General features: G+C 33.2%; 1 protein-coding gene across 1 annotated transcript in view; it reads left to right on the top strand.

Moving 5' to 3' along the window:
• Positions 1-585: 585 nt before the first annotated feature.
• Positions 586-14,302, top strand: part of LOC129226222 (serine/threonine-protein kinase OSR1-like) — a 46,180-nt gene continuing 32,463 nt past the window's right edge. The window contains exons 1-3 of the mRNA XM_054860820.1: positions 586-747; positions 3,425-3,537; positions 5,862-5,970. Coding sequence (XP_054716795.1) covers positions 621-747; positions 3,425-3,537; positions 5,862-5,970 — 349 coding nt within the window. The 5' untranslated portion in view covers positions 586-620. The remainder of the gene's footprint in view (positions 748-3,424; positions 3,538-5,861; positions 5,971-14,302) is intronic.

Below are 14,302 nucleotides of genomic sequence, written 5' to 3'. Positions count from 1 at the left end.
AAGAGAACGAATAAATAACGCAAAAGGCCAACCTAGCTTCTGGTTTTGGAGGAGGTCACTTCCTGAAGAAGTCAATTTTGGGCATTAGGGGGTCAGAGCGGCTTTTCTAAATGCAAGTCCTAAAAACGCAATTTTAGGCAATCTCTGATCACTTAAAGAAGGAGAGTCATGACCCCTAGGGATACCCCCCCCCTCTGGATCTAAGTCTGAAAAACTCCCGGTGATCGGTGGGAATCGAGCCTACGACCTCCGGCATACGACGCGAAGATTCTACCACAGAGCAACGGAACCCAACCCGCTGCGTATTTCTAACGTAGACTTGTCTCACTTGCTTGTATGAGCTTTTTTTAAACGGATTATGCAGCTGTGTAATATTTCATGAAATTCCAGGGTGAAATTGTTCGGAGGAAATAAAAACACCCAATGCCTGTGCTGTGTTTTAATTAATCATGTTCCTCTTCATTTACATGTCACGAATTCAAAAGTCGTGATTCACATCCCGGCACTTAATTCTCTAAACTATCATTTTCAGTGAAAACTCCGTCCGAGCCGAGAAAGCTGGACTTTTCCTGCCAGGTTCACCTGGAACTTATCGAAAAATCAGCGCCACTACCCAGCTGATGAGTGCCAAAAATAAGCGAATCTCGGCTGGCAACATGCTAGCGAGCAAAATGGCCGATGCGGTTGCTGCTACTCCCGTAAGCTGGCCGAATGATAAAGATTCTTACGAATTAGGAGAAGTTATCGGTGAGTTTTAAGCATTCACAGTGATCTTGAATGTATGGTCTTGAGATTGGAGTCAAATTGTTTGCTGAAGTTCTGTATTTGTTGACTTATGTCACCGGCATTTAAATGGGCAAGTGCATGTGTCATACTCGGTAGAAAATAACTTGTCTGCCGTACCTATACTCGAAAAGAGAATTTTCTCGCTAATGCTAGAAATTTACTGGAGAATAATTTGTTTTGATTTTACAGTTCTTGTACGGATTTAAAACCGCTGTAGTATAACATTTTTTTGGTGTACAAGATAAAAGAATTGCTGTTTCCCTATTGTTCAGAGTTATTTGTTTATTTTACGAAATACCGAGCATTTGCTTATTTATTTATTGTTTTATGTATTAGTGATATTTTCAATTGCTTGGCAATTTATTTTAAGCATTTTTCCTTGCTGTATATTTTTGTAAACAGGGTGTGCTACCAAGCGTTGACTTAGTGAAACTAATTAGGGCCTTATTAAGAATTCTTCAATTTCAGTTTATTAAACATGGGATCTCTCTGTCATATGTCTGTTTGTGTAAGATTGTTTCTAAAGAGTATTTAAAAGTTAGCTCTTTTTTTTTTGAAGAGCTGATTTGCATAATATTAAAAGAAAAAAGTATTTAACCTGATTTTGTAATTCGTTTTAGGTTTTAAACGACACATAACTTTACATTTTACAGAAATATTTACTTACCTTTCACAGCTTAAGCTATTCTAAAAAAAGTTTTCAAAAAAGATAAAAATGTTTCCTTTTTAAAAAATTAATAATAACAGGGGCCGATCCAGGATTTTTTTCTCGCTACCTATTTTTGTGAAAGTATTGCATCACTCTATTTTTGTGAAAGTTTTTTTTTATCAGCATTGTTTTTGTGAAATTTTAGAGGCATCCTAATTTTTGTAAAAGAGAAGTAGAACAAGTGAAATTTTAGTTCGAAAAGTGTAAATGTCATCTAGTATTATTTTTAACAGATTTTGTTTTTTGTGGAAGGGAGGGGGAACTAAAAACCTAAGAAGTACGAAAAATATCATCGTAATTTCAGCTTAATGGGCTATGTACTGTGTACAAAATAGGAAATCATGAGAAAAAGGGTTTCCTAAACAGATGTTGAAAGATTGCGATAATATTGAATCAAAACATTGGCGAGAAACAGTTAAAAATTAGTTAAAATACTACAAAAAGGTTTCTATTTAAGCGATTGTTCATATAAACCTGCTTATAATTTTATTTTATGAGTAAATTTTGTTTTAAACGGAGAAACAAATTTTATATTTTAAAATGCGAATTTTTGTGAAATTTTCGATGTTCTTGTGAAGCTACTGATTTTGTTACTTGATTTTTGTGAAAGTACCGATTTCAAAACAAGATTTTTGTGAAGGTACCGAAAATCGGTAGCAAAATCAGCCTGTATTGGGCCCTGAATAAGTCATTGCATTCTTCAAAATTTTGAGGATATTGTGTGTCAAGCTGTTAAGTCATTTTGAAATAATTAGTATTTTAAAACTGACCGATCTCATTGTTTAATGCCTTTTTTTAAGTTGTGTATTTTAATTTCCAAAGTCTTCATAATATTCTGTTTTCTTATTTCAGGTTGAAATAATTGAACTGACTCTAATGATTTTAAACAATCTAACTTTCTATAATATATGTGTATATGTAGAAAAAACATAAATTGTTATTACAGCATAAAATTGAACATCTATTCATGCTATAGTTGGATGAATCACTTTATCCTTTTGTAAAGATATAACGGATCTGTGGGGGTGAACAAAACATATTTCTGGTACAGGAATGGGACAATCCTTTGCACCTAAAGAGAAAAAATAAAAAATATGTGGCATAGGTTGAATTTCATTCTTTAATGTTGATGATGATACAATTAGTTATCAGTTTTTCAGAGACATTAACGTAGCAGAATATCATTTGAATGAATTCTAATTTAATTTTAAGCAACTTAAATTTGAGTAAGGTAAATGCAAAATTCTTCATTTGTGACGTAGCTTGTAACCATGATTATCAGTTTTCAAATCATATATCAAGAAAGAAAGAAATAATCCTTTTATGCAGAATTGTAAGTAAACGTAAACAACCAAATTAGCCATTTACTATACTAATTGTTTTTTGTCTTAAGAATTATTTATTTAAAATTGATGACTTTTCTTAATGTAGATAAAGTTACGATGTTGTGCGGAAATGCATTTGGTGCATCCCTACTTTGTAACCAATAAAATAAATTAAAAAAAAAAGACCTCATCTGCAATTTTATTTTTTAGTTATTTCTTCAGTACTTTTCTGTTAAAGCTACATACATCACTTGGCACATTTAGTATTTTTGGAGAATTTTACTTGATCATTGTTGCAAACTAAACATTTCATCATTGGCGATTATAATCAACTTCAGTTTCCAAATTCTAGAACTGCTATGTATTTGCAGTTGCTATCGACAATTTTTAAAATGTAAAAAGTAAAGTCGACATACAAAGTGCCGTATGCACATTTTTAACGGAAAAGTACCTTTTTTTGCTTGTGCTGTCATTGTGAATGATCATTCTCAGAATCATGAATACTCTCAGTGAGTTTATATATAGCTTTTAAATAAATTTGGAAATAAAAATTACAAACATTGAAAATGCTTTCTTGTTTTTAACTCATTGTGCATTACCGCAGGTGTCGGAGCCACTGCGATCGTACACAGTGCCCTCTGCAAAACTCGTAAAGAAAAATGTGCCATCAAGAGAATCAACTTGGAGAAATGGAATACGAATATGGATGAACTTTTGGTAAGTCTTGTACTACTATTCTGTACCTCAAAGCCTGACCAACGTTAGTCACATCCACAGCCTCTCTATTTTGCAAGAGGGTGTAAAAGTGTCTGTCTGGTGCATAGAAAACAGGGGTGTCCACCTAGAGGGGTCATGGCGCAGATTGCACCATTGAAATTTTTAAGGGGGGGAGGGTGTTTTAGAAGTTTTTCTCATTTGGCGGGGGGTCTTCCTGATATTTAGGGGGTGCACATTTGCTCTTACGGGGGGAGGGGGAGCCCCCCAGTAGAAAGGTTAAGACTCTCTTATAATACTCTTATAATACTGGTCAATACTTATAAAGGACAATTCTTTTCATAGAATTGTGTTGTTATGGCTCATTGAAGAATTAGATTAGCAAAACCTGTCAAGTTGACCACCCCAGTAGCAGAAACTTTCTATCCAGTCTGCGACACTATTTTGGGCAGTTGAAAATAATCTGCAGCATTATTATCAGTTTTATTTTGAGTTTTTATAAAATAGACAAGTAAAGGTCAACACTCAGAAATTTTCCAACTGGTCAGTGGCTGTTACTTAAGACTTAGTGGCCACCACTGTCGCCGAGTTTTAAAGTATAAAGAAACGGGGGGGGGGGGGGGCAGTTTTTTCATTACTTTCATAAAAATAAATGGAACTCTGCGCACTATAAAAAGCAATTATGCAATACATATTTATTTAAGTGTGGAAAATTTAAGTTAAAACAGGTTTTTTATTTTTTTAAATGAATAAATAAATAAGTTAATAAATGAAAAGTTGCAGGAAACTGCATTTTTGATGAATATTTTAGTTTATAGCAAAGCTTCCAAAGCAAATGCAACTGCGCAGGTAATAATTTTTTTATGAAAATCATTTTAAAAGAAACATGATTTATCGTACATTTTATGTAATCTTCAATAGTTTGTATTGAGGTAAACATCAAATTCTGTTTTTGGAAACTTAGGCAAGTAATAGTCTCGTCTATTTCCATCTTGCGAATGACCAAACATGGCGTCTGCGCGAAAAAGGCGTGATTCTAATTAGATTTTTGAATTTGTTACATAAAAGTAGAAATAAATTCAAAATCCTTAAACTATGATTTAGATGAAATAGTCAGTTTTTAGCACTTTAGCCTCTAAAGCAATGAAGGATAGCTCTAAAGTATAAGATATTATTCTAAGATAAAATTTTGCGCTTTATAAGACAATAATTAAGAATTATCCGAAAAAAATGGCACATTTTGCATAATTTTCAACAGTTTGCTATGCAATAAAAATCCAATTTCGTTTATGAAAACGTATGCACTTAAAGTGTCTTGCGTACCAACATCTTGGGAATGACCAAACATGGCGGCTATGCCGAAAATTAAGATATAAATTTTTGAATTTGTTGCAAAAAAATAATTTAAAAATAAAAATCCTCATGAGGTTACATTTTAGTTGAAAAGCTTGTAGCACTTTTGCGTCCAAAGCAATGAAGATAGTTGAAGTTTTAAATATAAAAATTTTCATTCCTCAAGAAAATTAATTTAAAAAATAAAAATAAAAGAAAACGATTTTCTGCACATATTAAGTTATTTTCATCAGTTTGCAGTTAAATAAAACATCCAATTCTGCTTTGTTTTTGAAAACTTAGGCATTTATCTACTTCGATCTTGTGAATGACCAAATATGGCGACTATGTTTCTAGCTGAAATGCTGAAAGCATCCATCGCCTTCCGACCAAAAAACGATCTCTAAACGATCTTTGCAAAGTTGTATTTATTTTTTTGTCTTTTATTTATTTATTTTTCTTTCATTCTTTGTTCTTTTATAAAATTGTCTGCAGGTCGCTGATAAATCTGCGACGCGCGTCTCGCAGTTTCTGCTACCGGGTTGACCACCCTTGTAAGTTGACCCCCTGTCTAAGTTGACCGCGTTTTTCAGGTACAGAATTAGTCCTATATCATATAAATCAACCTCTATAAGTTGACCAACTGTTTAAGTTGACCACTAAAGTAATGCACCGCAAGTGGTCAACTTACACAGGTTTCACTGTATATAGAATGTAGTAATAACCTAAAACTTGCCATATTTTGACTTACTGTAGTTTGCCTCTAAGATATTCAAAATTGTATAAACCGTATTGAAACATATCATCAAATCAAACTTTGGATTTAAAAAAAACAAAAATCTCATGTGTTTGGACTAGAAAAATTTTGTGTTAGTTACTCTGCTTAGATGTGTTAATTTTCTTTGTTGCGGCAGCACTTTTTATTAAAACTCTAAAAAACATGAAGTAGAACTATAATAAAAATTCATCATCAATGTGTGTTTTTTCTCCTGCAGAAAGAAATTCAAGCAATGAGTGCCTGTAACCATGAAAATGTTGTAAGCTACTTCACTTCCTTTGTTGTGAAGGAGGAGCTTTGGCTTGTGATAAAATTGCTTTCTGGAGGTAAGTTTTCAATTTTACGCAATTGGTTCTACCTTTCACCAAAACGTTTTGTCTCAGATTTTGCCTTTTCCTTTCAATATACAGTAAAACATGTAAAGTTTACCACCCTTGTAAGTTGACCACCTGCCTATGCTGACCGCTTTAGTTGAGAACGGAATTAGTTCTATCTTATATAATGAAGGAAAACCTCTCTAACTTGACCACCTGTCTATCTTGACCACTAATGTACACCAAATTTGGTTTGGAGTATTGTAAAAAACACTTTGTAAGTTGACCACTTGGTTTATTTTTTAAAACTTAATCAAGCAAATTATTTTATTTTTATTTATTATTTTTAAAGCTTTCTATGAGTAATTTTAATGCTTTGATGCAGGATTGCCAACTGCTCCGCTAAAATAGCTTAACTCCGTAGCTCCACAAAAAAGTTATCTTGCTCCGCATTTTCCGGTCGAACGTTTTCAAGCATGACATAGTGTTTAAAGCTGTTTTTCTTTTGTTCTATATGAGATGGCCTTTCGTACTCTGTTCAATTAAAACAAGCGTCAGTAGAAAAGTACTAAGTCTTTTCTTCTACTTGCAATATTTTGTGGCAACACTGGAATTGTGCTTAAGAGTAAAGTTATTTATTTCTGGTGCAAGGGATTAAGAGATAGAATATTTTCATTTTCCACAGCCTTTATGAACTGGGAGAGTCGAGCTTGTTGCTCTTTGTGTTATAAGTTTTACATAAAATGGCTTCAAAAAGAAAGTTGGTTGAACTTGAGGTTGATAAAAAATATGAAATACTAGCTGCGTGCCCGGCGTTGCACGGGCTACTTAAAAAATGAAAGAGATGTCCAATTGATGTTTTTGTATTACTCTGACATCAGTTTCTAAAGCGCTAACGAGTAAATAAATACGCGTAATGCAAGGTTTGCAAAGCACCAGTAGAGCATATTTTTGGCAAAAATCTCTTTAAAGTTAATCATAGTTATCAATAATGCAAGTTATGAGTATTTTCAGTTAGCACAAAAGATGAAAATACATGCATTATCAATTATAATCTGTGCTCACTTTAAACTGAATGAAATCTGATAGACTATACCTGAAACATTTGTATGGACAATTAAGATCAGCTTTTTACATAAAATGACACATACTTTTTGGTTGCTTACGTGAAACTAAAGCACCAAGACTTTATAAATACCAATCAGCATTAATTTAATACCAAGTCTTCAGATTCGAATTAAGCTTTAGTTAAAATCCTTAAAAACAATATTTTTGTTCAACTCTGTTTCATTTAAAGAAATCCAAACAATCTTAATTTAACATCTTCTTTTAACGATACAAACTGTATTTCAAAAATAGAAACAGGAAGGAAAAAGAGAGTTATTACAATTCGAAAACTCACCCATGTGACGGGAAAAGGTCCAACAAAATAAACATAATTATTCACATCTCCTAAATGTACCAAAATATGAAGTCGGCGAATGATAAACTTACACTACAATCAATAAAGAAACCTAAAGAAACAACTTTCCTATGCTGAAAAAAGTTAAGAACGTTGAATGTAAAAATTAAAAAAAAGACAGACGATAAAATAAAGGCTATGTCCGAATAGTGCAACCAATTTTAAACTAATTTAAAATAAAAATTCTAGATGGAAACGTTGTTTTAAGATTTGGACAGCAGCCAAAAAATCTCTTTTAAAAGAATCATTAGAATTTTATTTGCTCACCCATATGCAAAATGGCAACAGGAAAGAAATAAAAATTCCTGAATAACGTTTATGTTAATTAACGTTTTAATCAATATCTCCGCTAATTAAAGTCGCACAATTACGAGATTGGTCCTATTGTTTTCTTTGGAAAATTTCGAATTGATCGGTACTTCATTTGACTCTCGATTCGCAGCGGTTCTCGAGAAGATAGATCTTCAGACAGACAGACAGACGCGAACAGATTTTAATATTATAGTGGATGGATTCATTCTTTGCCTCAGTGCTTGATCTGCGTCCAAAATATACAGCTGGGCATACTTCTCTTTCCCTGGTTCGTTAGGACGAAGATGACTCGTTTTGTGATAAATAGCTCCATGAATTCTGAAGCAGTAGGGACCAGAGCCGGGCGGCATGTCGATGTTAGCACCCAATGAAGCAAAACTAAGAGATGAGTTATAGGTTCTAATGTTTTTAAAAAACTCATTCGAAAGTTGATGATTTCCTTTCATTAAATCACGCAATTCTTGGGGATATCTTCTTTCCGTTTCTATAACTTTGCCATTATGGCAGCATCGAACATATCGTCCTCTAGAGTTTCTTTCTCCGGAAAAGAAGAGGCCGCTGCAAAGATGGCAGCAACAATCCATGACACCGCAATTATGCGGAATGACATCAGCTCCATTTCGTCCAATATTATGAAGAAGGCTCCCTGTTCGATGCTTCCTACTTGAACGCAATCTGTTTTCTCTGGCATCCATCGTTTCTTCTGTTCTTTTTCTGCGATGATGCACGGCATCTTCAATTCTTCGCCTACTGGTGTCTTCCTCCGTTGCTTGAGTTCGAGCTTCCTGATGACTCGCTGCATCTTTAATTTTTCGCCTACTGGCGTCTTCTTCCGTCGCTCGAGCTCCCTGATGATGCGCGGCATCTTCAATTTTTCGCCTACTGGCGTCATCCTCCGTTGCTCGACCTCGAGCTTCCTGACAGGGTTGCCACGCACCGGGAAAACCGGGAAAACCTGGAATTGTCAGGGAAAATGAAAATGGCCGAAAATCAGGGGAATGTCAGGGAAAATGAAAAATTGCATATTTCCGATCGTTCTTAGCGCGGCCTGCGATCGTTCTTAGCGCGGCCTGCGGTCTATGACACGGCCTGCGGTCTATGACGTCAAAAAATAAAACTTTCTGCCTTGTTTTTTTCACCGCCATTCCCTTCCCATTCGTCGTTTTGTCATTCCCCTCTTATTTCTTCCCCCTGTAGTTCTTTTTATCAACAACTCTGCCATTGGCACGTGCGCCATAGCAGTCGCAGTCGGCGTGCACCATAGCAGTCAACGGCGGACATACGGACATACGCAGAAGGTACTTCTTTTCTTCCTCGTTTGAGCGGGCTCTGTTTAAACGCTGCTTGTTTACGTCAGCAGTTCTGAAGTTGTTATGATGCACAGCACGTTGTTTTGTCTGGGAGTGCCCACTGAAGTTTTTAATGAGCTGCAATAATCTTTTCATATTTTATATTATTTCTTTAAATTAATTAATGAAATCGTATTATTCTAAACAATTTTGTTCTGTAAATTTAGTTCATTAGACAATTTTAAACTTAGAAAGTTTCTTTTTTACCAGAAGTATCGCTAATCTTTTAGTATTTTGGTAGTGATCTTTTAGGACTTCCAATGCGCTTCTTTCTTTCAAAATAAAAGTAATCCGATTAAAAAAAAAATCCGCACATCAGAGAAGTTTCTGATCAATGCTCAAACTTGAACTTTATGACAGGGTGCCCACAGGAGTGATTATGGCGCAAGTTGCGCCATCAATTTTCTTTTTTGGGGGGGGGGGATTTTTAATTATTTATTTTATTTTATTTTTATACAAATTATTTACTCATATTATTTTACTTTATTTTTTTCATCTGTGTGTGTGTATTTTATTGGGGAGCGAGCACACTTTTTTTTCAAAACAATAATAATTAAAAATAAATAAATAGGTAAAAAAATAATAAAAGAAGAGGGTTAAAAATAAAAAAAGCGCTAAGGCGTTCAGAAATATTGGGGGGGGGGGGGGGTTGTGCTTTTGAACTTGGGGGGGGGGGGGAGCACCCCTGTTTTATGAGCAACAAACAGGGAAAATATGTAAAGCTAAAAGGTGCATGATTTTTTTACAGGCCAAAGTCTAAAAGCGCTTTGAGTTCAATGGATTGGAGGGGTAGAAAGCAATAATTGAAAAAGTTTAGGTTTCATAAGTTTTAGTTCAGATTATTTTAGCAATTAACTTTATTTTTGTGATACAGATGTCACAATTGCTAATTCTGCAGTCCTTTCACTTGATGTAAGGCAGTGGCTCCTCGCTATTGAAAATTAGATATGCTACATTTACATTAATTGTTTATTACAGTGATTTGCTTCACTTGTGTTAGTACATTAGGGTAGTTCAAAAATACACTTAAAAAAAAAGGTTTCTCCTAGAAAACAGGACACCACTCAATGTTTTTAGACTTGTGGATAGTAAAATACTGGAGGAATTTTAACTTCCTATTCCAACTGAAAGAGGGTGCTCGACCCCCCTCCCTCAAACTTCATAAGTATGAGGAGGGGGTTAAAAAAATTCATTGAACTGAAAAAACAATGTTACATACTATAATCTACACGAGTTATATGCATATTCATTGCAATAAAATAATTACTTACATAAAAAAAAACAGCTGGGGAAATTAAATGTTTCTGAATTTGACTTTTTCTATGCTAGAGCTAATGTTAAATGGAGGGGTCATTGAGCACCCTCTTAAAATTTGAGCAAGAAGCTAAAACTTTTACAGCACAATACTATTAGTAAGTCTAAAAAAAATAAGGGGTGTCTTGGACTCGAGCCTGTAGAGAAAAAAAAAAGAAAAAAAAACCACCCTAGTACATATTTTTGATTATTCCAGCTTGAGTAAATTAATTTTTTTAACCATTGTTTGTAAAGTTTGAAAATGAGGTAAGTTTTATCAAAATTTGAGATGTATATATTAATATTGCAAAATGAAGGTGGAGATCGATAACCTGGAATTTTTCTCAAAACCACCTGGAAAACCTGGAAATGTCAGGGAATTTCATTCTTGAACTTCCGTGGCAACCCTGTCCTGATGACACTCTGCATCTTTAATTTTTCGCCTACTGGCATCTTGTTCAGTTTCTTCTTTTCTTCGTTGCCTTTGCGCTATAGCTCGCTGTTTTCTTTCAGCACTTCCAGTAATACCCTTTTTCCGTTTTGGCATTTTCAGGATCAATCACAAAGAAACTTGATCCATTGACTCATTGATGTAAAACGGTACAAAATGAAAAATGCAAACATATTTGTTTTTGAATAATGAATATTTCATCTTCAAAATCTGAAAAATTATTTTGTTTTTTAATATTACACTCAAACGATATAAGAATAAAATTACTTAAAAACTATAATCAAATAAATGTCAGAACAATTACTAACATACAAAATGTAAAAAATGTAACTAATCTGAACTTAACTGGTTGTTTAAAATTAAGGAACATATTGCTACTGTTTTATTTAGATACATTTTCATTACCTAAAAACATGAACGAACATTCAGACTATTGAGCATCATTAGGTATTAAATTAAATATCAAATATGATTTTGATAAAAAATATAATCGAAAACGATTTTATGAAGTAAGAGCAGTTTCATGGGATCCAGTCCAGGATCTACTCAGCCACAGACCCCGCAGTACGGGGGTGGGGGGAAGCTCACCACTGAAAGGCTCACGGTCTGAGGGACCAAACATTATTTTAACAGTAAAATAAATATTAAAGAAAATAAACCTATAGGGGGAAGTGGGGAACGTTGGTCCGTTTTTTAACTATCATTTTTTATCTCATCAAACATTTAATGAGCAGTTCGATTTTCTACAATAAGTTTCAATAAACACTCCTCAACGCCACAGTTTCTTTTTTTTTGGAAATGTTAAATTAACACACTTTTTTTACGTTAATTTTTTAAAGGAACTTTGTAGAGTGGACTGATGTGCCCCATGTGTGGGGTACATTAGTCCGCCTGGTGGGGCCCGTTGGACCGCATAACTCATAACATTTGTTATAATTTTACTGATATATGCTATCAAAAGTTGTAATTAACGTATTCTCTTATGTGTGTAGAGTGAAAAGTATGTAGTTCAAAGATCAATTTAACCTATTAAATTGGTTTTAATTGATAAATCGTCACCTCAGAGTAACAGTAAGACATCTAATCCCAGAAATAACACTAAGATATCTTAGGTACTGTTACTCTGAGGCGAAGAAATCATCTTTAATTAAAAACAGCGATAAGCATTCACTTTTAGTACACAATTATTTTTTAAACATCAAAAGAAAAATCAATCATTGTATATTCACGAGAAAATTAATGCAGAATTAAGTTAACTATAGATGTGTTAATGATATTGGGAATATAAAAGTGCTTTGGAAGTAGCAATTTTATTGGACTGGGTTTTGGAAGGATGAGTCATAGGTTACTCTTATGCAAAGTTACATCAATATTTGCTAGGGGAAAAAAGCTTTTTTCCTTCATTGCATTGCGTGAAACAACTCTATAAAAAAAAGAATCCTGTTATACTAACACCATATATTTAGTAGAAAAAGTACAATAAAATCAATAGCTTTAGGTTAGCCTATGTTGGTGTTCTAAAATCAAATATGAAAAATGAAATTAGATAAGTAAAAGTACTTTTTTATTCCTTAAATCAATTATTTGTTTTACTTTGTTTCTATGTAGAATGCTTGTTTAGCAAAAACATTTTGTTTAACACAGGAACTTTTAGTCCTGTTATTCCTGTTGTTCCTGTTAGTCCTGTTGTTAACATCCAGTATTATTTTTAGCAGGTTTTGTTTTTTGGGGAGGGGGGGGGGAGCTAAAACCTAAGAAGTACCAAAAATACCATCGTAATTTCAGCTTAATGGGCTATGCACTGTGTACAATATTGAAAATTATGAGAAAAACGGTTTCCCAAAACAGATGTTGAAAGATTGCAATAATATTGCATAAATACACTTTTGCGAGAAACAGCTAAAAATTAGTTAAAATACTACAAAAAGTTTTCTATTTAAGCGATTGTTCATATAAACCTGCTTAGAATTTTATTTTATGAGTAAATTTTGTTTTAAACAGAGAAACAAATTTTATATTTTAAAATGCGAATTTTTGTGAAATTTTCGATGTTTTTGTGAAGCTACTGATTTTATTACTTGATTTTTGTGAAAGTACGTATTGCAAAATAAGATTTTTGTGAAGGTACCGAAAAACAGTAGCAAAATCAGCCTGTATTGGCCCTGATTAGGCAAAAAATTTGCCCATTTTAGTTGTTTTTGCTCCTTTCAGTTCCAATTTTTTACATTTTAAAATCCAATTGTAATCACCTCCGTAAAACTCACCAATTATTAGTTAGTATTTGATTTTATTTCTTTGACATCTATAATTTTATCTTTATTATTATTTTTAACTTCATGTATTTTCTATTCCACTATAAAAAATTGTACACTTGTTATTTTGCCTTCTCCACTTGTAAATTTCCAATCTAGTAGCATTTGAGCTTATTAGAACACTACTTATAAAATGTTTGAATTTTTACCAGTTTATACATTTTTTTCTGAAATATTCTTAAACCTAAGATGTTCAAAAATCTTTGAACCTATGATGCAAAATGTTTTAAAATAAAATTGGTCAATTTCTTTTAAACCTATCTTAATTTAGGGGGGGTTATAGCAGTTTATTATTGATAAGTAAACTTACACATTTTTCAACTCCTTTTTATTTGCCTTTATACATCATTCTTAATTTGTGAACTCCTAAAATTAAAATCCTTCTTACCAGTTGAGATACCAATGTGTGCAGAGTTTTACTGATGCCCATCTTGAAAAGTTGGCTAGTATGCTCCAATATTCTGCTCTTCTGCCTGCTTATTTTCCAATTTCGTACCTTAATTTGAGATCTAAAATAAGTTTGAGATCCATAAGTTTTGACAGTTGGTTTATCAGGGTGGCGACAGATCAGGGAGATCAGGGAAAAGTCAGGGAACTTGATTAATCAGGGGAATATATGTCGGGGAATTTTGAAAAAATAACAAAAAATCAGGGAAAATTGATTTTATGAAGAAAAAAATTTTTTTTTTGCTTTACAAATTTAATTCCTCTAATTCCCTACGCATTTTCCGCCAGTTATCTGTTCAAAAAAAAAAGTAAAATTAATGAGGTGCGATTATACACTGTCGCATATTTGTGCATCTTTTTTCCTCAACGTCAAAGTATTGAATTTTACTTATTAACCACAGGATGAATTTCCTAAGATTGTTTCTGTCTCTGTTAGGTTGTTTATTTTACCTAGCTTGAAATTACCATTTACACTTTCAATGCTACGTAAAATAAACAACCATACAGGCAATGAGGAAGCCATTAATTCCTTAACTCCTTTGCCTTTATTCCATTGTCTCGAAGTAATTAGCGTTCTGTAATCACGATTTCAAGAAGAAATCTTTGGTTTTTGAATTAATACTATAAAAGCTTAAAAGTTATTACTTCTTCGCGTTTTTAATTTAATTGCTAAAATTGAACCTTCAATTAAAAAAAAAAACTTACCTCAGATTATAAA

The sequence above is a fragment of the Uloborus diversus genome, chromosome 7 (genome assembly GCF_026930045.1).
Source record: "Uloborus diversus isolate 005 chromosome 7, Udiv.v.3.1, whole genome shotgun sequence".
Taxonomy (NCBI): Eukaryota; Metazoa; Arthropoda; class Arachnida; order Araneae; family Uloboridae; genus Uloborus; species Uloborus diversus.
The sequence above is the reverse complement of the archived record's forward strand: the minus strand, read 5'-3'. Positions and strand labels throughout refer to the sequence as shown.